General features: G+C 37.5%; 1 protein-coding gene across 2 annotated transcripts; it reads right to left on the minus strand.

Moving 5' to 3' along the window:
* On the minus strand, nt 1-24,145 carry Rsph3 (Radial spoke head protein 3). Of its 2 annotated transcripts, XM_073084810.1 has the most exons (10): nt 15,238-16,249; nt 14,027-14,032; nt 13,541-13,637; nt 10,694-10,849; nt 10,363-10,491; nt 10,038-10,241; nt 9,699-9,861; nt 8,998-9,084; nt 8,393-8,518; nt 1-608 (listed from the first exon to the last, which is right to left on the minus strand). In XM_073084810.1, exons 1-10 carry the CDS (start codon nt 16,077-16,079, stop codon nt 595-597), a joined length of 1,824 nt encoding a protein of 607 aa, XP_072940911.1. In that variant the 5' UTR covers nt 16,080-16,249; the 3' UTR covers nt 1-594. The 2 variants fall into 2 exon arrangements, with proteins under 2 accessions (XP_072940911.1, XP_072940910.1); XM_073084809.1 differs by lacking the exons at nt 14,027-14,032; nt 15,238-16,249 and adding an exon at nt 23,613-24,145 and having other exon boundaries at nt 124-608.
* Between the last annotated feature and the right edge of the window lie 965 nt (nt 24,146-25,110).

Consider the following 25,110-nt stretch of genomic DNA (forward strand, 5'->3'; position numbering starts at 1 on the left):
ATTGTTTGTTGGTCCCACAAAACACGAGAATAACATTTTCATATTCGTAGCACTTCGTAAGATGTCCGGCGCCGGATCATGTTACGTAGCTTCACTGGCATTAAATGATAATAATGTATAAATTGTATAATTTTATTTTGAATAACAATAAAGTGTAATTAGAAATCTAGATAATACTACAATACTATATAATATACAAAATCGCCTACAATCCATCTCTAAAGTACCGAATATACCTACATAATCATCATCATAATAATAAATGTCGGATAAGGACAATAAATACATATTTCTAATTTTTTTTTTACTATTACTAAGAATTTCGCTAATCGGTTCGGTTTACAGTTCTAACGAAATTATGATTTCAGTGTCAGTAGGTACTTATATGTTAATTATTCTAATCCAATTATATTCTATAAAAATACACAATGGTTCAAGTACAGTCTGTGCACAAAAAATATTTTTTCCACTTTTAATTAATGTCGTGGATTTTTTCACAGTGATTTGAAGTCCATTTGAGTAAATAATGAATCAGTCATACGTCAAGCGAAATCCGAAGGGAGCACCACGTCGTCGATCGCCTACGACTGAATGTTATTGGTCGGATCCTGTAAAAAGAAAAATAATTTTAGAAATTTTGTGAAAATAATGACAAAGTCCTAGTAGTCTTAAAAACCCAATCACATGGGCAGCCAAAGTTACGAGCAAACCGCTACCTGTCGGGGTTCCATCTACGAAAGTAGTCTACGGCGTAGCACGTAGCGCCCTTGCAATGCTGTCTCTACAATAGGCTTAATCGACATTATTAAAAAATAGACTTTATCGAAAATATGCTACAAATTGTGGTCATCCAATAGGATCTATTGAGGATTATCTAATACTAGCAAACCGCCCGCGCTTCGCACGGGCACAATAGAATAAGTGTTTATTTTTTTAACCGACTTCAAAAAGGAGGTGGTTATCAATTCGGCCGGTATCTTTTTTTTTTTTTTTTTTTTTTTTTTATGTATCACCAATTACTCCGCCGTTAGTGGATCGATTTTAATAATTCTTTTTTTATTGTGTAGAGACGAGCTGCGAGTTGGTCCCATTTAAATATGGTTAGGATCCATCGATTGGTTCTGGAGAAAAAGAGGGGAACTCCTCCACCCATGTAAATATAACAGCCATAACTTCGCCGTTTATGAACCTATTTTAATGCCTTTAATTTCGTGTGTGGACAATTGCTACAAGTTGGTCCCATTTAAATATGATGACGATCAGAGTGGGTTCTGGAGACAAAATATGTAACTCCTCAACCGATGGGTATAATTGAGTTTTGTTTGAAGATATTTGGTGTAGGTTCTAATGAAATTACAAAACCAGTTTATCTTTGACTATTTAAGGGTCTGATAATGTGGCTCGGAGTCAAAATATGTAACTCCTCAACCGATGGGAATAATTGAGTTGTTTGAAGATATTTGGTGTAGGTTCTAATGAAATTACAAAGCCAGTTCATCGTTGACTATTTAAGGGTCTGCTAATGTGGTTCGGAGACAAAATATGTAACTCCTCAACCGATGGGAATAATTCAGTTGTGTTTGAAGATATTTGGTGTAGGTTCTAATGAAATTGCAAAGCCAGTTCATCATTGACTATTTGAGGATCTGATAATGTGGCTCGGAGACAAAATATGTAACTACTCAACCGATAGGAATAATTGAGTTGTGTTTGAAGACATTTGGTGTAGGTTCTAATAAAATTGCAAAGCCAGTTCATCATTGACTATTTAAGAGTCTGATAATGTGGCTTGGATACAAAATATGTAACTCCTCAACCGACGGGAATAATTGAGTTGTGTTTGAAGATATTTGGTGAAGGTTCTAACGAAATTGCAAAGCCAGTTCATCATTGACTATTTAAGGGTCTGATAATGTGGCTCGGAGACAAAATATGTAACTCCTCAACCGATGGGAATAATTGAGTTGTGTTTGAAGATATTTGTTGTAGGTTCTAATGAAATTGCAAAGCCAGTTCATCATTGACTATTTAGTTTGGTTAGGTTGAAACATATAAGACAATATAAAGGTTACAATCAATGTAAATTCAGACCTTACCTTAATTCATGATCTCGTTTATACTGTATACATTTATACTGTTACATTTATATTCATACAATTTTATATTGTATAATAAATTTTATATTGTATAATAAATGTTATTATGTCATCACTAAAAAGGTTGAAAAAAATTTTTAACAAAAAATACAACCGACTTATATGTCACTACAAAGTAAAAAATAATTCAAATAAATTTTGGTTTAGTACATATTTCTGAAGTCAGCGCTCATATTAGACACGCTGTTTACATCGTTATCCAACGAAATATATTGAGCGCCGACTTCAGAAATATGTACTAAACCAACATTAATTTGAATTATTTTTTACTTTGTAGTGACATATAAGTCGGTTTTATTTTTTGTTAAAAAATTTTTTTTCGTAGTGAACTATCAGCTTTTTGAAGGTGGTAGAAACCTTCATGGTTAGACTCCGTCGGCACCACCGCCACATCTATTTCTGCGTAATAAACCATTTTTTGAGTTTTTTGGGTTTTTTTTTGGAACGAAAACAAATAGTTTCTGTGGAGTTTTTAGCGATGTATTCGAATTTTTTTTCAATACATTTGGTCACATGAACAGATGATATTATGAAGCAGCGTAGCAGCCTGTAGTATGTACACTTGTCGTCTACACGCGTGTGACGTCATTCGAGTCATATGCCGTCCGCTATTATTAACCGACTTCGAAAAAGGAGGAGGTTACTCAATTCGACCGTATATATATATTTTTTTTTTTTTTTTTTTTTTATGTTTGTTCGGCGATTTTTTCGCGATGCCGCGACCGATCGACATGATTCATACACCACTGTATGCGGCTAGTTTCACAGGGGGTCCCATTTCGAGGAAATTTGAAAATTTCCGCCAGTTTTCCCGGAAAATTGGAAAAACCCGATTTCATATAAACTTGAATAAGTCGAGTATTTCTTAACCAATTTTAATTTTCTTTTTTTCATATGAAAGAGAGTTTCGTTGCGGTACTTTCCTACCTTAACATTAGTACGCTCTGATGATTAGAATTTAAGTTATGGGGTGGAACTCATCATCACTACCCCTGCTTTTTACATATTTTATGACAACTTACCTTCTGCCCACTCAATTCTCATGAAACTTAAAATGAACATTGAGTGTCTAGGTTATCATGATATGATGGAAAATTTGACCTTCAACTCTTCAACCCTGGTAATGCAGAAGTGCCTCCTGCCTCAACCATACAAGTTAGGCATTTGGAACTTATGGATATTTAATAAAGTCGATAAGTTGAGATATATGATGGAAAGCTTGACCTTCCACTCTTCAACTCTGATAATGCAGAGGTGCCTCCTGCCTCAGCCATACAAGTTAGGCATTTGATGCTTATGAATATTCAATAAGGTTGATAGGTAGAGATATATGATGGAAAATTTGACCTTCTACTCTTCAACTCTGATAATGCAGAAGTGCCTCCTGTCTCAACCATACAAATTAGGCATTTGGAGCTTACGAATATATGATAAGGTCTTTGAGTAGAGACATATGATGGAAGATATGACCTTCAATTCTTCAATCCTGATGATGCAGAGGTGCCTCCCATGTAAAGTATATAGATTAGACATTTGTTGTAATGAAGTAGCTAGACAGAGATATATGATGAAAAATTTGACCATCAACTCCTTTTTCTTTTCTTAACTATTGAATTAAGGTAAATTGGACCGGTTCACTCGCAGAGTTTTACCACCTAGTTTGATTTATTTACTTATCTGTTCCTACCTAACCTAGCCAATAATTAGTATCTCATAAAGCTTAAAGAATTGGTAAGGTTAGGTTGGAACATATAAGACAATATAAAACTAAGCGAGAAGGGCGCGGCAGCGCCTTGCGAGCGGGTGGGTCCAATCCGTATCTATTCAGACCTTACCTTTATTCATGATCACATTTATACAATTTTACATAATATTAATACAAACGTTAGCATATCATCACTAAAAAGGGTGAAAAAAAAATTTTAACAAAAAAATAAAACCGACTTCTATGTCACTACAAAGTAAAAAATAATTGAAATAAATGTTGGTTTAGTACATATTTCTGAAGTCGGCGCTCATATTGGACACGCTGTTATCAAACGAAATATATTGAGCGCCGACTTCAGAAATATGTACTAAACCAACATTTATTTCAATTATTTTTTACTTTGTAGTGACATAGAAGTCGGTTTTATTTTTTTGTTAAAATTTTTTTAATGACAGCGCTTTAGGCGCGCATCTTAGAATTTAAACTTTAACATTACTTTTTATTTAAACTATTGCATATTTTCCGGAAATATTTATATGGTATGTTTATTATGTCACAAGAAATGGTATAAAGAAAAATCAAAATTCAGTCAAATAGCCTATTGCAACGAAATAGTGTGATATGATTCTTGCGTAGAAACATTTACGTTAAGGGCCAATGTATACATATACCCCAGTGTATAAATTAGTATTATTGTGCAGCATAAGATTTAAGTTTATTGTAGAAGTAATGTATATATTTCACCACAAATTATATGCGAACATAATGCATCTAAAAACTATTATAGGGTCGTAACGTAATCTGTTTTTTACAGGTGCGTGGCACACGGGCGGTGTTTGCACAGCGGCGAGCGGGGCGCGGGAGACTAGAAAAAAATCACGTCGATCAAACCGGTTGTCTGGACTCTTACCACGTTTTAATGGATTTGTTTCTTTCTTATTTTTTATTTTATCTAATTAAACATCCGATGTTGTTATTTAAATTCTTCTAAATTATTATAACGGTTTTAGAATTATATGCGAAGCTTTTGTACCTGCAAGTGTTTTTAGACAAAAATATTATTTATGAACATTAAATGTATATATTTAAGGTAAGTAAAGTATTTTATTAAGTTCGTTGACAAGGTAAGTTAAACTATAAAAACTATGGATTTTTTTTGTTAAAATATGCATCCACGCTGTCTTATTTAGGATTAAGTTATTATTTCTTATTAACAATCGGATGAATCACAAGTCAAACGTCTAAGTAATGTATATAAATTTTAAGTATATTTTTATTGAGTTGTAGCAATCGTTTTGTTACTTGTAAATATAATTTGTAAATGGGATTAGTTCGATTTAGAGATACCGGTGGGGCGCGGCGGTGCTCCAGTGGTAGCGTTTAAGCTCTTTACATCATTGTTGTATTGTTCCGAGGCGATGGCAGTTGGCAGCTGCACAAACATGCAACTTCACATGTATGTCGACTTTGGGTTGTTTAAATTAAGATACAAAATTGCATAGCAACGGGTGGTGCTCCATTCCACGTTGAATGCACTTGCAAATTTTGGCGTAGTGATTTAATTTCGTTTAGGGCGTTATCTATTACGTTTTAATGTAATAGAATGTTAAAAAAATCATGCTTATGCCATTATTCAAATAATGAATCATATTGCTTAGGTTCTACCTTCTAACCGGAGATAATTGACACTTTGCAGATGATTAATTAGCTAGAGATCATGGGAGGTGTTTTCAAGTAATGAAAGTACTTTTATTATTTTGCTTTATAAAAAAAACTCGTTAAGTATCAGTTCGTACAAAATCCGCGAATTAGTGTCGTGAATGTTGCAACAATATTGTGGTGGTCACATGCTGCGGGCCGCCGCGGGTCGCATCCTCTCGAAATTAGATATTTTTCTAACATCCATTAGTCAGTGCGAATGGCCAGGGGTTCATAGATTTTGTTTATCTTCCTAACACACCGCTATTTTTGTATAGTCGGTGGCAAACAAAATGTAGTAGACAAATGGACGTCGTCCTAATTATTATTATATAAATCCTTAAAAATCGCATTAACTGCATATTCTTTGAAACTAAAACTTTGGGCGGCATCGAATTGGCATTGAATTGATAGGTATGATATTATCACAATAATTCGTTAATATCATTCGTAATTATAAATATTTATATAATATTGACTTTTATATAATTTCTGAACTAAAATATTTTACAAAAATATTTATTAGGATACAGAATCGGTAGTTACAATAGATAATAGATACTTATACCTCATCGTGCACCTTTAATTTCGAATTCAATTAATACGTTTAGAGGATAATAGAATCAACATTTATTTTTATATTATTAACTTGCTGAGGTTGATTAAATATTGAGTTAATGCATTAACAATAATTTATTAAGTCCTACGACTGCGGGGCTCGGAGGTGTTATCGCCCACCGATCAGTGCACGTGCTCCGCGGCCTAATCCGCACCACAGTAATCTGCGCAAGTAGTAACTCGGAATAGTTAAAATGGCCATTCAGTATTTACCGACCACGACCTTTAACATCGATCAACATTATTATCATTAAAATAAAAAAAATGTATTATTATTCCACTTGTATTGTGTAGAAAATTGACCTATTGTAAGGCAGAATTTTGTGTTGCTGCATTACGTATATTTTTTATGGATTTATTTCATTTGTCTGTCTTATCATCTTATCTTATAAATGTGTTTCAAATATGTTTCGTAAAAATGTAAATAATAATATTTAATAATAATAATAATATTTTAGAGTGCTCTCAAAAGTAATAAGTAGGTGGATAAGTTCATATAAATGTAAACTAAAATTGCAAGTTAACAATTGCGCTTATTCAATTTAAATGCGGGGATAAGTGTCAGCACCGATATAATATTTCTGAAGTGATTATTTTATACCGTCACCTCTCGAACTAAAAAAGTGGAGCTAATAGCAGTATAATCGCACTTGTCGCATGAATGTCGCAGCGAATTACTTTGAGCGGTGCGCGCACGTGCGTCGCGCGGCCGCCTAATGTCATCACACCGTATCAATCTTAATTGTTCGCGGGCACCCCTCGGCCGCGCCGGCCACCCTTATTGCTAGATAAACCACAAAATGATTAAAAATTGGATAACATCAAATGTATACGAGTGGTTCTGTATAGATTGTTTTTAGGTTTCAATTAATTTTTTGACACAATTTAAATTTAGTTTGGTTGCGATGATTGGAAATTAGGAAAAAAAGATTTAGAGTATACCGAATGAAATATTTTGAATGTATTTAAATAAAATTATACTTAATTTAGTAAACATAGCTTACTGAAATGACTGTTACCTAACACATAGTTATGTACCTACAATAATTAGAGTCAACATGACAATAACAGTATTATTTTAAGTTTTCATGAACACCCTTTGATTTTTTTTATTGTAATTTCCACTTTTGTAAAATTTTCTTTTTATTTTTAATTTAACTATTAAGGGACAACTATTTTTATATTTTTTAAATGAAATAAGAACTCAAAGCGTAGGTTTTTAAATATTTTCCTGTTATTGCTGAACCCAAATGTGACGGCGGGCTGTATCAATACATAGGCAATACGAAGCAGATTGCTTTGACGCGCCAATACGAGCCATATCGATGTGGAGCTCTAATGACACCATTCAACTCATGCCGTAGCGAATTTGTTCACTAGATGCGCGAATGTTAGGCCGACTATACGTTTACGATTAGTACGAGTACATTGTACTTTTATAGCGAAGTTATATTATGTAGTTTTGAATGGCCATTTTCAATTTATGTTTGTGTATATTTTTCGGTTAGATATTAAAAAAATAAGGCTAAATTTAACCTTTGTGAAATATATGTCATTTTCAAATCAAGTTATGCTTTACTATTGCTAATGCTAATTTAAACTAATGTTAATTTAGTTAAAAATAAAAGCTGACTATGTTCCAATAATATTTTAGAATTTAAATCTTAACATTTAATTTAGTCGCACAATCGCACGTGTGTGGTAGCTGAAACATGTAGCACGTCGTAGTGCGCACGTGTGTCGGTGCATCGAATCGCGATCAAAGTGTGACGAGTGTGGTGTGCGGTGCGGCGGCGGCGTGGTGCGCGGTAACAGGTGCTGGCACGCGGCAGACCTTGCACACTTGCGGACACATCGTCTTTATTACGATAAACTTTTATTTTATATAGATACAGGTAAAATAACTTGACATGAAAACATGTGCGCAAAAATATAATAACAGCCCATTTTAATTAATATTTGACGAGTTTCTTACGCTTATATGGATACCCGACTGAACTGGCCTAAATAATAATAGTCCAGTTCGGGTGAGCAAAGGTGACATGTTGGAAATCTCCTAAAATCTTGGAGACTATAATATTATGATCACAGTAAGTTAACGCAACTAACGTTAGCAGTCATTAAGTCGTAAGTCAACGTTAGCAGTCATTATCGCAACGTAGCACGTTTCGTTTTAAAATATTTAGTAAATAGTCTGTGGAGTGCGGACAACCTTCGTGCTCGTCGCCCTCTTCGAGCTCTGAGACGGAGTCGCTCTCGGGCGCGGGCGGCGGCGCCTCCGCCTCGGCGGCCGCGCGGTACAGCTCCGCGCGCGCCTCCACCACGTCGCGCACGATCTCTGCGGGACACACGCTGCGTTCAGGCACATATCCAATCAGGAGTGGAATCCGGAAACATCAGCAAAGCAATCGGAACTCGCCAGGTGGTAAAGCCCGCACCACATTTTCGTTTCTCGTGCTTTTCTCGCGTTCTTGCGAGATTATCGCAAGAATTTGGAGCGGGCTTACATTTTTTTCTGATTCGACTATGACAGGACAAGATCTGTCGTTTTTTTTTGTAGGATTAAAATTAAACTTATTTCCCTGGTTCTATAAGAAGGTATTTTGTGTGTGACGGAAAAATAGTGAATGTAAACCATTTTCTTTGATTTGATTCTTTCTCAGTTTTCAAATAATAAACAAACGAATAGTCACTTTAAGCAAGATACTTACGAATTATAATAAATGCCTACTTACGAGTATAGACGGCAGATTGTAATTAAAAACACGTGGGGTTCATGCCCATTTACTTACTCTTACATAAAGAATATGATGCTACCTGTGATAACATCTCTGCTGGTAATGATAGCTTCTAACTCCTGTGACACCTCGGATATCAGCCAAGGCATCGCTTCTTCCTCCACGCCTGTTAACAAATGAACATATAAAAGATCTCAATTATGTATATATTATTATTTTGTTGACTATATTATTTAGTAAATTTATTTATATTTTATTATATTAATACCGTCCTCGCTAATCTCTCCTTGACCTAAAGGTTGACTGGTAGAGAATGCTCATAGCATTAAGTCCGCCTTTGTACCATATTTTAGGCATATGAAGAATAAATAAATATTATAAATATGTTTCTTCTATTTCTGGTTTCTAGAAATTGTGCAATTTCCATTTTGCCGACGAGTCTATTATATTTACGCTTGCGCTCTTGCATGTTGTTATATATTTTAATTCTACTATTGTCTTGAAACTACCTTGATGTGATCCGCGTGTTTACGACGACGAGTCCGTCCCTCTCCCTTACTGGAGTACTACTGACTCCAGTCAGTCTATCCGAAGAATCGCAAACTCACCTTTATTACAAAAATCGCGGGTAGTACAATGCATCTTATTATACGAAGGATGGATAGGATGTCATTCATATTATCACGGGATGTACAAAAGTACTGATTCTGATATTCCTACTCTATCCGGTCGGGAAAATTGAAGAAAAGAAGCTTATGATGTGATGTAAGGTGAAGGTACCAGCGGGCAGCCGGCGCTGCAGGTAGCGCGCGTCGCGCAGGCCGGCCAGCACGGCGGGCAGCAGCTCGGCCACGTAGCCCTGCACCAGCGCCGCGGCCGCCACGCGCCGCCGCGCCTCCGCGCCCGCCGCGCGCGCCAGCCGCGCCTCCGCCACGCGCCGCTCCTGTACACACACACACCCTCGTTACGACGCATTGTAAGAAACCGTAGTGCGCTTTGAAAAACCTTCGATAAGGGCTGGCTACCTGTATGTACTTCTTTGGATAAAATGCATAAAAGTAGTTAGGCGGAGTAAGGTGCAGGTGTCGTCTAGATATGCGAAAAGATGGATCTTTGTACCTTTTCGGTATTGAGGCGAGCGTCCTGTGCGGCGAGACGCTGGCGCTCGGCGAGCTCGGCGTCGCGCAGCTCGCGGTAGCGCCGTTGTTGTTCGCGCAGCGCGCACAGCTCCTCCTCCTGCGCCACCTCCGCTAACGCCTGTTCCGCCGTCTTGCCTACCACTACTTCCAGGATTGGCTGCACCTCCAACTCGAAGTCGAACAACTGCCATACCAAAACAACGTAAGAGTTAGAAATTAATTTTTACGCAATCCCTATAGTACTCCTATTTGAATGGTAATATTATATGTACTACTTTAACAAAGATTAATTAAACGGTGCTTACATCTCCGGGGTAAATTTGTGTGTAGGCATCTGCGCCAGTCTTGGCGGGTACGTAGATGGGCGTAGCGGGGCGATCGGCGAACAGGTCAGTTTGCACGCCTACCTCCATTTCCACGCCTTTTTCGAATAGCTGTCAGAAAAGCAAACAATTAAAAATTAAAAAAAAATTAAAAATAATTAAAAAAAAAATCGGTAAAATAGGTATGACGTAGATGAAGACATGATGAAGAATATAGTTATGCAACTCCGAATAAATTAGGTTTTCATAGGTTCGGATGGGAAATTCGGAGCCCGAGGGTTTCCGTGTTGACAAGGTGGTGTATGCGTCGTACCTCCTCCAGGTAGTGGTCGGTCTGCACGGGCAGGTGGCGGCGGCCGGGCGCGGGCGGCGGCGAGGCGGGCCGCAGCCGCGCCAGCGCCGCGCGCCGCGCCAGCGCCCGCCGCCGCGTGCGCGCCGCGCGGGCCGCCGCGCTCTCCGCGCCGTCACCCTGCGCGCAATGCAACTATACGTACAGCCATACCTAGTACACTTCTTATTTATTTAGAAACAATATATTTCATACATGTTATGGGTCACAGCATTCTACGCTCTGGGTGAATTTGATCAGTCTTAAAGGTTGAAATTTTGCTCTCCTACAAAAATATGTAATGGTCGAATGATGCAGTCGGAAGATTATTACACGATCTCCACTCTGGTAGCGTTGGTTCCTTAGATAGCTCAACATTAAAAAATACTAATGAGATATAAAGTTCAGAGTACGTTAATGCATTCGAATGGTGGTCACCGGATCCCCGGTTATGATACCTTAGGTAAACCTATTGTGTTGTACCTACCTATGTATGGCATTGTTGATACTACAATATAGACGACAGTCGTCATAGTAACTATTTATGTCGTTAAATTGTTTTATTTATAATGTAATTTCTTACAACTACATGGAGCTGACAGTTAATACACTCGGTATACCCGGACAAATTAACATTAATATGCTAACAACCTGCTCGACATCGTTGCGCGACGTTGTGATTGCTACCTGTTTACTAATACATGCATCATGTTTCCATTTTAATTACTTTTTATTTAATTATCTTAAACAATCATTATAATAGGTAAATATTTGTTTATTAAATTATAATCGGCTCATTTAAAAATGTCTACAAATGAACAGTGAATATTGCCTTTTACATTAGTCGCTATATTTTAAATGGCCTTTACCCGAGTGTCATGAGCTGTGTAAACAAAAATCGACAAATAGCCCTTCCTCGTTGAAATTGCAGCGGACAAGCGGACACTGGGCTAACGGCTTGTCGGCTGTCGGGCCACTTTGATTTCAACTGTCTACGATGCAATGTCCGCATTACTTAGTCATTCTTCAATTGTAGCAATTTCTTCAACGAGGAAATGAGCTACCTATTATGGATAATTGATTTCATTGACCGCTCCTTTAGCTGCATCGACTGTACTATATTAAGTGTCGGGTTAACAAACCCTAAAGTTATAAAAAATCTTAAATTATTACAATAAAATGTATTTATATATGTACCTGTGTGTTGTATATTATAAGTCACTTTTAGTATTTTTTTTAACAGTGGAAGATATTAAGATTTGGGGGTTTCTGGACTAAATTTATATCTATGCTATATGTGAGTCCTGAAAACTATAAAGATTCTTTGCCTTGACATTGATATCTCACAGAATATCTTGAAATAGCTTAGAACGTAGCGCGCCACCAAAATATTATGAAGACATCTAGCAGGCTAATGGTCACCACTCATAGATTGTGTTTGGAAGAAAATTGACCGTAGTCACATATGGAAGGTACCTTATTACATAATGCTGGACATGATGTTATATTACATATACTTGTATTATTATAGATATAGTTGAATGTGTACCTACTATTTTTGTATGTATCGTATCGATTGCGCCCCGCATAGTGGTAGGTATTAGTGCGATTGTGACAGTTTGTATGACAGGGCAGCGAGCGGCAGTGACTGGCAGTGTCCGCCGCGCGCCGGCAATATCGATTGCTGCCCGCATGCCGCGCGCTCTGCACTGCCACCATGCCATACTAACCTCCTTGCTATATGCCCAAAATATTACTTTTACGGAAAAATGATAATCTTTTATTATCATTATTATTATTTTATATTCAACTTTTCTTTGAATCAAACTAATTAGTTTTGTCTACCTGTGCATGTCCGCTGTAGCCTTCAGCCGTTGTTTATACATATTACCTTAAATTCACGTCATATATACCTACTGCTATACTGAAGTTTTAGATTTCATTGGATAATTTTGAGACATTTTATTTAACATTTTTTTTGATTGACAATTTAAAAAGAATTGTAAAGACCTGTTATAAATGCCATGTTATTAGTGTAATAGCAGGTAATTACTATTTGCGCCAGTTTTCAGTGTGGCATTGTGTCACCGCGTCCAACTTTGTGACCTATGGACGCATTCTTAGAACTGGTTTATACATTTTTGATAGCGGCAGCTTTACAATGAGGCTGCCAATCAGCCAGGGCGCAGGGTCCGCGCTGACAGGTGAAAGGTGACCTTATGCGCTTCTATGTAACTGCAATCAGCTCTACCTACACTATGGCTTAATAAATAATAAGTTCAGTCATTATGTTATTATATATTTAGTGAATGTTTGTGTAATTTCATTTACCGGGTACGGGCAAAATATTATGTTATTAATTGCCATTAGATGCGCAACGATATTTGTAAAGATATTTTTTTAATAATAGTTTATAAATCAGTGGATGTAATTTTATCGTATACCTAGTAGTTACTACGATTTCGCCTCATGGTTAAAACACACGCGATTTGATTGAGCGTCTTCGTATGCCGGGTCCTACTGTGGTTTTCCTACAGGCGAGCGCTCTATCACATTGTACGTTTACTAAACTTAGGATGTCTAACAGAAGGTACTAGTAATCATTATACTTACTAAACATTTTTTTTACTTATTTCTGCTACCTACTTATACTTAAAATAGACTGTTAGGTGGTCTAAAGATGGTTTAAGACGCTTATAGTAGTTGTGTATAGTTACGGTACGGTGCTTAAGCAACAACACTCGTACTTGTTGACCACTTCCTTTAAATAACAAACAATATGTAACCTTGCAAGTGTGTGTGTGGTGGTCAGATGGTGGTGTGTATACTGACCGCGGCGTGTGGGTGTGCGGCGAAGGTGCTGCCGCGAACGACTCGCTTGTCGTGCATCACGTTGGAGTACTGCGCGGCGCCCGGCGCCATGCTGCCGCTGCAACAATCACCACTTCTTTATATATATATTTCTTATGTGCGTGTGTATGTCACTGAACTCCTCCTAAGCGACTGGACTGATTTTGATGAAAGTTGTTGTGTGTGTTCAAGGGGACTTGAGAATGGTTTAGATTCACAATTTAGTCCGTGGGAAAAGGTTCTTATATATAAAATTCTCGTGCCACAATGTTAGTTATTATACTCTTCCGAAACGGCCTTACCGATTTTCAGCAAATTTTATATGTTTATCCAGTAGGTTTAAGAATCGGCTACTATTTATTTTTCTACCTTGACTATCTTGCACATGATATAAAGATAAGTAGGCACCTACTCAGCCATGGTAACCCGAAACTTATTTTATCTTTTTGAAATTTAGCGTTGTACCACTTTTGTCTGCCTGAGTATCGAAAGTATCCGTTTTACGTATCACAAGGCTATGGTGAAAACCATTTCTCTATGAAAATAGTTTTCGTTGCCCTTCCTTCTTGTTTAAATTATAATTGTTTTCGGTGATCAAAGATGGAATTTTACAATTCATGCTTGATTTCTGTGCGCTTGTTATGGTGGGATCTATTTTTACTTCTACATAGAATGCAATTGATATTTTTGTAATTAATTGATATTTATTTTACGTATAATATCGTACATGACTGGTAGAAATATTTGTGATTCTATATTTCATGAAATTAGTACTTTTTTTTCTATAAAATGCAGTTTAAGGTATTTTATATCTGACCTGAGTCGTCTCTACTTAATTCTCAGCGGTACGTGTGTATCTCTTATAGTACTCATAGTACGTTATATAGAGCTATTTTACAGATGATATCCTTTTCATATTTATATTACATAAATTGTTACTGTCCATTCGGGTCATTTAAGTGGTCGTGGTGGTGAGATAAATGTGACATATCGGCGGTCAGCGCGGCGGGTAGCCGACCTCGCGGCAAGTAGGCCGCGCTCCCCCAAACGCGCGGCCCCGCGCTGGACTGCTCGCCGGTCCAAATTATTCACCCCTATCAGCGCAACTATCTAGGAATCGACTTTATTGCCCTTTTGGAATGTTTAGATTCTCCATTTTACCGTTACCGTTATTATTATAATACCTAATTGTTCATGCCTTTTGAATTGTATCTTAATGGCTTGAAATTACCGAACAGTCAAGTCACATAAGAATGTTACCATAAAATTATAAAAATAGAATAAATAAAATACTTAAAAAGCGATAAAATAGTAATGAGGCTGTCAACATATACCTAAGCTAGTTAGCGGTATTTTGATAAAAAAAAGCGTCAACAACGTGTCGTGGTGTATCGCTGATTAGAGCACGTGTTATGGTGGGCATGTACGGTAAATGTAATCGATATGGCGATAAGGCGCCCTGAATGAAGACTATTTTTTACGACATCATTTTTATATTTCCTACGCGTATATAATGTTCTCTTGCGCGCGCTCCGACATTTACTCTGATTCCGAAAATTTGGACATACTCGTATTATTATAGACGGTCGGTAAGTGAATCTGTTAATTTTCTGTTTAATTAGTGTAACTACAATATAAGCAAGGGTTAAAATGCTTTTAATAATAATGATTGAACTAACGGTTGGTCGTGTTCCTCGACGAGGTGTCGTAGGCCCGCGATGCCGGCCGCCAGCGCGCGGACGCCGCGGAACACTTCTCCGGTGCGCGCTTTCTTACCATGATCTGACATGTTGATGTTCGTGCAGCCATTCGGGATAATTTCTTTCTTATCACCGATGGAGCGTTTCGTACGACCGGCCACCGCCTTCGGTTTGCTTGCGTATGAGTATACGATCTTTTCCCTTTCTTGCGGTGGATATAAAGTTTCGAGTCCTAACAGGCAGGCGACTTCGGGCGGAGGGAGAAGAAATTGACCAGTCTTCACCGTCGTCACGAACCGGGGCTTGTCGCCGTCGTTAGATCCGGAAATTTTGCGAGTTCGGTTCTTGATTAACGGTGGAGTCTTTTCCATCTTCGAAAACAATTTTGACTTTTCTATTTCTGAAGCGACTACATCGATTCTCGGGTGAGATTGACTGATACTTTTGCACGGTGACTTCTGATCTCTTAAGCTTATGTTAGGATTGGATGCACTAATCGGGTCGTTGCGGGGGCGGTATCTAGTGGGTCGACGGAGGTTGGCCTGCAAAATTTCCTTTTCTTTGAGCCGACGTAACTTGAAGTCGAGCGCCCTAGAGAATTTGGGATCGAGGATGGTCTGAGGTCCGATGGGCGCGACCATCCTTTCCATCAGCTGTTCCTTAGCGGCGCTGGGGAGGTGTGTGCGCTCGTCATCGCGCTGCAATGGCTTCACGATGTTTACGTTGCGAAGCGGCGGCGCGTTCTCCGCGCCGGCTTTATCCTCATGGTTGATAACGGTAAACGCATTCGATTCGTCGACCGAAATGTGTACTGGAGGCATCGTGCGTCACATGGCAGTTATGACTATTAAAAAACTAGGGGTTCGGTGTCGAGTCAACGATTTAACTTTCAATACATAAATCTCGACGTATGTGTTACTCAGTACGTGATTAAATCGTGTTGTAGATTGCGTGCCGCGTGTGTCGCGGGTGGTGGCGGGCGGCGGCGGGCGGCGAGCGGCCGGCGAGCACTGAGCGCGGTGGTGGCGGCCGGTGGTCAGCGGTGGTCGGCGGCCGGTATCGAATGGACCTAAGTGCCGGAGCGTCCGTCGTCGCTAACGACCGCCCGCCGGCGCCGCTCGCTAATGCGGCATGTACCGCGCAAGCGCCCACGTGGACTTAAGAAGGTAAACATATAGGCAAATGTTGGAGGAAACTCCGAAACGTTAATTTTCTTTAGAGTTGTATTGTTTGACTTAACGATAGTTAAACTATATACCATTCTGTTTTATATTGCATTAACATTGCAATTACATGTTTCAATTTGCATTCGTTAAATTTTTACATTTAAAAACGAATTTTAAATTCAGTTTCTTAAGAACGTGTAATGTTTGCAGTTGTAGTGGCACGCGGGACCGCCGGCGGGAGGCCTGGGAACGCGCACGTGACTCTCTGACCCGTTTTACTTCCAACGGGGAACAAATATCTGTAGTTATTATTATTAGTCAGTTGTTCTTTATTCTAATATACATAAGGAACACGGTGAACATTATTCACATGAACTGAGTCCGGAAACATTTGAGAAACATAGATATTTATATCTTATCCTAAAACTGCATCTACTTATGCAAAATGTAAAATTAAAATAACTATTTCAACTTGAACCATACCGGTCTCACAGGGAGTGGATTTCGAGTTAAATCTCCGGCCAAAAGAGTTTTTTTATAATACAGGCGTAGAAAACGAACAATGCAGTCCATCTGATGGTAAGTGTCTACTAGCCCATGGACATCTTATGTAATCAACACCAGGTAGGATTAAATATTCCTAAGCTTGAAGTCAACCACAGATGCGCCGCTACCCCTGAGGACTAAGCAGGAACGGGACAGGAACCGGAAAAGTATGTATCCCTTACTCCCTTAATACACCCTTCAAACCAGAACTCCTGCTGGTGTGTCCTGGATTGCTATTGGACCTATAAAAGTAGTATTCGTGTCTGTGTGTGGTCATGGCAACCCCGAAATAGGAAAAGTCCTTGTGTAGGGATATGAGTGTAGGCAGCGTTATGTTTATAGATTGATTGTGTATGTATTTGAATCCCTCATTGACCATTTTGAAACATCGTATGGCGAACAGTTACGGACACGGTAAAAGTAACAATTATAATTAATCGAGTGATCTAAATTAAACTATTATAAAAATGGTTCCTTTAGACCTCTTAAAAATCATCATGCCAAAAAGCAGTAGGCTTACCTAAATGTCACCGTTAATTAGGTACATGGCGTAAGAAGGTAAAAAAATAATTTTAAGAAATGGCTTCTTTCTAATAAAATTTATTGCTTGACCTTGCGACGGGAAGGTCTGATGTTAGGGCGTTGTTGGGCAGCGCGGACCGGACGTGCGTCAGCTCCGTAATAACAGCCGTAGGGCGCTGCGTGCTACGCGGCCGCTACGGGCTACGATACCGATCTCGTATCGACGCTGGATTTCGTGATAAACTCGCCTCGATTAATACACTAGTACGAAGTGCTAGCAGCACTCGAAATTACATACCATTGACCGTTTCAAAGCCAAGGCTTTTTCTATTATTATTATGTATAAATTTAGTTTTTTTGATATGTTGGTAACATCCGAGGAAGACAATTGCTAGTAACATTAATAGTAAACAAAGTACCGTGTATTTGGGAATCGGTAAATAAATTGTTTGTTGCTTTGGTATTATCATGTCAATTTTGTTTATTATTTTGGACATAAATTAGGTTAGCAAGGAAAAATATAACGGCAGTTAAAATTTTTCTTCTTAAAAATAATTTATTACATATTAAAATAGTCAAAATATTTTCTCAAGTAGTGCGATGTTTGCATGTAGCGTGAATATTTAAAATAATTTACGGTTATCGCATTTGAAATGTACAGCAATAAAACATAAGAAATTAAAGTATTTAGTCACGTTAGTTTTCGGTTGGATTAAAAAACAGTTTCGTTTAACGGCGGGCGGGCGGCGGTCGCCCGGGCAACCGCTGCCCACTGCCCGCCGCCCGGCACTCGGCCCGGCCGGGAGAGCCCCAGTCGTAAAGGCCGTTACCTATAGAAATATAGTAACTATGTTTACTTAGAAGTAGTTCTTCTTCTTTATAAGACTCAATTGCTAGTATTTTTAAACCTTTTAAGGCTTTTGATAAGGAATTAATAACTACTATCTGCTAAAATTAGTATGTCCATTTATTCTTAGAATTTTAAAAGGGGAAGCCCAAATAGTGAATGGTAAAATGTCTGTAGCGATAACTTTAAAACAGCAATCATGTTCAATTTTTCCCAAATCTTGATATGAAACAAAAATGTTTATCCTAAACTATATTTACTGAATAAAAATACGGTAATGTTAAAGCGCATCCAGATTATCGCGTACCTAAGCAAAATCCTTGCTGGAACGCGGTCCTAATATCTTTCACCCAAGGTTAAGGTCAATGCTCCTCTTGATGCTAATAAAGTAAGCTAGTTATAAAACACTGGCAGCTATACCTAAAGCAAAAGCGGTTACTTATAGTTAGCTCACTGAGTCATAAAACACATTATAGAGAACACCGTGTGAGTTAATGTATTCGCTAGTAATTATAAGTCACGAGTTTTGCGAAATTCGGGCTTAAGGCATGATAGTTTGGCTGTGCCTTAATTTTTTATTTTGATTTAATTATATGTATCTCATGTAATTTATGATACAGTGTATAAAGGTTAGATTATTCCGGGTATTCCCGATATCATTGCGCTCTTTGAAAGAGGTGATTTAAAACAATACAATGCAATGCTATTTAGCGAGTAGGTCGCTCTGGTTTTGTTTTCTATTAATATGATATGCGTCTTATAATAAGGACTATTTTGAATATTCTAGAGATATTAGAAATGGACGTGGTTAGACTGCGGCATCTCCACGAACTGTGTAATTATATATCAGAGAATAATATAATATTGGTGTATTTTGGCTGTAGTGAAGCAAATATACATATGATAATTCTTAATATTATTTGCCATAGTTATTATACTATAGGTTGGATTACTCTCCTAGTTGGAGTCGTTCCCACATGCCGAGGGTGGCAGTAATCGTTGATGAGCCACCTGACGTCAGATGAGCTATGTCTTTGCACTCGATTAAAATTTCCCTGTTTTCGTTGAAAGTTACTTGTTTTCGTTGCACACAATTTTTTGAACCGAGGACCTGTCACGGGATTGAGATTGTAAAAGTAAAAACGGGCGATCATACGAAGAAACATTAGTTTACCTACGAAAATGAAACATTAGTTTAAGTTTTAAGTACTATGAATGCATCAATATTAGCCGATAGTTTATAATTTCATTAGTATTATTAGTCTTGCGTTAAACATAAGCTTGATGCAGCTTAACACAACACGAAACAGTTGCGTGACCGTGTCCTGCGAGCCGCCGCGGGTGCAACGACGCGCCTTATCTCTTATCACTGTCAACAATCGCGACTAGCTGCTCGACTTTCCATTTTATGGCTAATGCAAGATCTACTAAAAAGAATACGAGTTTAGCAGAAACGATGTGAGAAAATTATTATTAGTTAACTTTATAAGTCATTAATATAATGAAATATAAGCATTTAAGTCTCAATATTTAAGATGTGACAAAAATGTGACAAAAATGTATTAAATAACGATTCCATTACATACTCGAAAGGTTGATATTGTCTGGTACCTACGCATTAGGTTTAAATACCTAAATGAGGTAACACATAACCGATATTTCATATCGTCGCCTACAGTCGCTGGCGACAGGCGGTGGCAGTCGACGACCATCGTCGATCTTGTATTATCTCCACTTGGCAAAATATTTTACCGAGAGTGATATGGATTACCATATTACATATAAACATCAGGTACACATTGAAAAGTAATCATTGCAGTTTCGGACCATCAATACGAATTATTATTTATTCTCAATGAAATCAACAAGTACGTGTACGCTATAGTGCCAAAATTGTGACAAGTTTGTAGAGACGCCAACACATTGATAAATTGGCTCTACATTGCTATTGTTAGCCATTTCTTAGCCGTTAAGTGAGGTGCAGGCATTTCACGATGTCAGTATCGCGGACCTTGCGGCGGGCGGGCGCGGGGGCGGCGGCGCGGGCGGAGGGCGGCGGCGGCGCGGCGAGTGGCGAGTGGCGTGCCGCGAGCTGGCCGCTGGCCGCTGGCGTGTCGCGCGGCGCACGCGAACATTCGTGCTCGCTTTCGGCAGTTCAAGGTTCTTTTAAACAAACTAACGAAAATTTTGTAACACCTACAAAGTACATAGTATATGTATTACGTATACTTGATTTTTGATAAAGATTTATAGACGTATATAAAGATTAATAGAATAATAAAAAATAAAAGAACTGGTCATGTATTACGTCATGTCCCAGAAAGACTACCTCTTCGTACACAGATACTGTATGTGGATAGGTAGGTACTCGCCGTGTTTATTTCTTCGCTATAGCAATATTGAAAATCTTACTAATGTTATGACGGTTCTTAATGAGATCTTTAGGAGAGCCCCGAAGAGCCAAAGCGTACCGCGTAGGTATTATGGAAGAATTCTGTGATATTATTCTGAGTCTAAGCAAAAGAAGTCCTGGTCCCGGGTATTTTCCGGCTGCAATAAATGTTATATTCCTTTGAATAACACAGATGGGCACAGGCTGCGCTGGCCCCGGGGTAGAGCGAGAGAAGCAGTCGCTGTAGGTACCAGGTAGTAAAATAATTTACACACATTTACATTTAAATTGAAATGTGTATGTTTGTGTAATTTAATTCTAAAGTTATTTAAAGATACACTTATCCGAGGCATTATCCGTAGCAACGCATCAGTGGCAATGTTCATGGGTGGCGATAGCTACTTACTTATAGTCAGATGAACTGCGTGTTTTGTACTTGTATATTATAAAAAGAAAAAGTATGAGCCAACAAATTTAAAATCGACAAGTGTGCAATAAATTTAGATTTTTGAAATTTTAGTAATTACATTTTTAGACAAATAAATCCGATATAAAATTTATGGGATGTCCAAGTATGGACTTAATGGACCTAAAAGACAATATTGCTCTACCCTGATTAAGGGTTAATGCTGGCGCAGGACATGGGCTTGTGGCGATTTTCTATATAATTCTATCTAAATTCTAAATAGATTCTAAATAAAATAATAGATTCTAAATAATGCCATCGAAGTTTCTGCAACATACTCTATAGAAAGTATATACAAAGTCCAAATTAACTTTTAAAGCTAAGACAACAAACGAGACCTGTGGAGCTGATGTTATTTAACCATGGTCGTCTTACTTTCAGAAGATATACTGTAGAATCCGTTTACTATGACTCCGTATATATTGACCAACCGCTTATTATGACGTAATTACACAGCGAATTTGGTTTTTATATAAAATTCTTTGTAAAAAATCGGATATAATGACTTCCCTTACAGTGACATGTAAGTATGTGTGTATACCCATTGTCGATAAATTACGTCCAGTTTTAATGACCGACATGACGACATGATTTTTTACATCTTCGATAATATTCGTTGATCTTTGTGGTCACGAAACCTAGACTGAGATTCTTTAGCAGCACCGGAAATGTGGAAAGATTATGTTGACATTAATAGCGCTCTCCTCACATCCGAAGCACCAACCGATGAAGATCTCGTACAGAACAAGAATGTTAAGGAACAACTCAGAAGTGATGAGGAAGAGGAAGTCGAGGAAGAACCATTACCTACCGCAGAAGATGCATTAAAGGCTGCAGAATTGTTATCACGATTTTAATAGCAATATTGAAAATGATTATCGTGCAATTTTTATTGATTATGCTATGTTTCTCTAATAAAATACATAAGTACATATTTATATAAAAAAGTTTTTTTTTCACGAAACGCTTTGTATGACGTCCGCTTATTATGACGTGTTTGTCAATTCCCTTCGATGTCATTATAAACGGATTCCACTGTACCTGAATGCCTAAAGCATTCTCCATTGAGTTGTTTCAGTATAGACCAACGAAAAAGACAAGTACGGGATAGTGACTGACCTGTGTTGTTACAAACCGTTCATAATAGGTATTCTACCCCTGAATTTTTTTTTTGAATTTTCGTCGATTTATTTGAAAGTCTACCATAATTGATATATGATATCTTTTTTGTACGTACTTACGACGACCTTTTTCGTAGACTCATTGAAACACCCTCGTAGATTACGTACGTATTATTTTAATGGTTACATATAATTAGGAATGCTACTTGGTAGGTATTACATATATGAATTATTCTAAAAACAGTAGACAAAATGTTTTTCTACATAGAAGGTTGCTGGACTCGCATGTCAATGCGCTATAACCCCGTGCATGATCATATCGATGACACCTCGCTAAGACCAAATATCAAAATAGACTCCTAATAGGACCGTGTTTTTCATACATAAGTAAATTGTCTCGATTAACTGGAAGACATAGTTTATAGTGTTAAAAATAATACGTGTGCAACGAATAACGTAAAAATAAAAGAATCCTGATAAAGTTTAAAGCATTTTACATTCAATCTTGTAGGAATTGTACACAGCTGTAAGTAGGGATTAAACGAATTTATTTGTAGATTATGTTTCAAATTACTTACAAACTTACATTATTTACAAAGAAATACTTGAAATATAAATTAAAATCAGAATAAAATCAATTTGGCAGGCGTCGCTTTTGTATAAAGTTTATTTATGAGTTATTAGAGAATTGTATTAGGTGTCTACACCGTTATTGTGTCTATGCATCATTTCCAGTAGGTACCTCATTTTAGTTAATTACATGGAAATGTATAAAAAGTCTTAAACATCTGGACGAGTCAAAGTAGGCAAAGTACATATACATACTCAGGCATATATCGCACCGTGAATATGCTATCAATTGCAAAAGTCCTAATTAATAGGACCTCAGCATTTTTTCATATAATTCACACTATATTAAATTTACCCTGTAAGTCAGCGTTTCCCAGCCTTTTTCAGTCCACGGACCCTTAGGAAATCAAGCACAGTTTTCATGGGCCCCTTAATAAAATAAATAGCAAAAAAAAAAAACAGATTAGGTATTTATTTTAGTTATTACAGATACAAAAAAATACAAAAGGTAATTATAACTGTTTATTATGAAAAATGTGCAAAATAATTATTTTTCTAATAAAACTGGTTTGCTAATTTTTCTTGCGGCCCTTTTGCATTTAATGAGCGATTTATGTATGGTCCAAAGATGACACCACGGACCCCCATACATATACTCTCGGACCCCCAGGGGTCTGCGGACCACAGGTTGGGAAACGCGGCTGTAAGTAATAGAACTGCTTACCAAGATGGATCTTTCTTCAGTTTTGCATTGTTGTAGAGTGCACGCGGCGTGTTAGCATACGTGTACGGGCCCTTGGCTCGCGGCGCCTGCGGACCTTCGACGAGCACCGAACGTACAGACACGCTCATTGCGCGCTATTTTCTGCCAGGCGCTCACCACCAATAAAAAACACTCCTCGCACGCGGCGATGAGGAAACAACACATAAAACAATTTAATTATCACAAAATTTTGCGTCCGTCACTCGACATCCACCACTTGAACGTACTGACATTATACATATTCAAAAATGGAACTTGTCAATTACATTACTACGATGTATCATTCCATTACACTACGATCGAACTATGTTATTACATACTGAAATGCCTTTGAAATAACTTTACGTTACTTTATAATTAACACGTATTCCCACAGTGTCCTGCCCGATCAACAATGTTGTGTTTACTTTACTGAAGTCTAACAAGTATATAATAGTTGTCATGGTGATAGATAAACACACGTTTCCGGTCATCCACTTCGGTTAGTGATTGGCTTGCTTGTGACGTGACAGGTACCTGATAATTGCGGGTTTTTATTTCAATCAATAAATAAAATAAAAGTTCAGGCCAGTTTTAAAGAGTGGTACCTATTTATTTAATAGCACAATAAGTGTGTATGTGTGAATATGTACCTATAACATTCATAAATATATTAAACATTCGTCTTACCAAGGGGTTCAACGACACTCAAGTGTAGCATAATTAGCTTGGTATTTATGTTGGTAATCTAGCGTCTTCATAGTACGAGTATGTAATTATGTGTAGGTAACTGTAACCAGTTATAATATCCATTAGGAAATCGTTAAGATAACTTAGGCAGTAAGTTAATTCATAAATATATCTATTGAATTTTAATATACCTGCAATCATAAATTGTATTCGCAAGTAATTATTGTTAGCAAAGCACCTTATAGTTTATCGAGCTAGTAAAATAAATTATGTTCCGATAAATATTTCTTCATGAGATATATTTTTCATTCTGTAATAATGTTATTGTATTTCATAATTGAATAAGTATTCTCTAATTGATAATAATTAAAGCAATTCAGGAATGCAAAGGTTTACGTTGACTAATGCCATCTATACGAGCATCGAATAACTAAGATCACTGTTAGTATGTTACACTTATGAACTTGCTTCTAGTTTACAATTACAAGTATAGATGGCGCTGTGTACCGAATATTGTAGTGCATTATTTTTTCAAGTAAAACATTTTAAAATGTTAATTTTGTACTTAGAAATGAATAAAAGTATTGTTTTACTAGTGTTATTCGTTATATTTGTAGATCCATCATGGTGCAGTTGTACTGTAATTTAGAACTGGATCGATAGATGGCAGTTTTATCAATACTATACTTTGTATGGGGTAGAGCTGCTGCAGGAGCGAAACAAATTCAACTCTATGAAGTGCCCAGCATAAATAACAAAACAAAATATTGAAGTTGATAAAATTGTAGTG

This window comes from Epargyreus clarus, unplaced genomic scaffold, assembly GCF_041222505.1.
Source record: "Epargyreus clarus isolate Ecla_fem2 unplaced genomic scaffold, WU_Ecla_fem_2.2 ptg000021l, whole genome shotgun sequence".
Classification (NCBI taxonomy): Eukaryota; Metazoa; Arthropoda; class Insecta; order Lepidoptera; family Hesperiidae; genus Epargyreus; species Epargyreus clarus.

Bases quoted from the DNA above. Each gene is read 5' to 3' on its own strand.
- Rsph3 (XM_073084810.1), bottom strand. From the start codon at position 16,079: ATGCCTCCAGTACACATTTCGGTCGACGAATCGAATGCGTTTACCGTT. The intron at 10,242-10,362 runs GTAAGCACCGTT...TTGGTATGGCAG, and splicing joins CACAAATTTACCCCGGAGAT to TTGTTCGACTTCGAGTTGGA. The intron at 9,862-10,037 runs GTACAAAGATCC...GTGTGTGTACAG, and splicing joins CTCGCCTCAATACCGAAAAG to GAGCGGCGCGTGGCGGAGGC.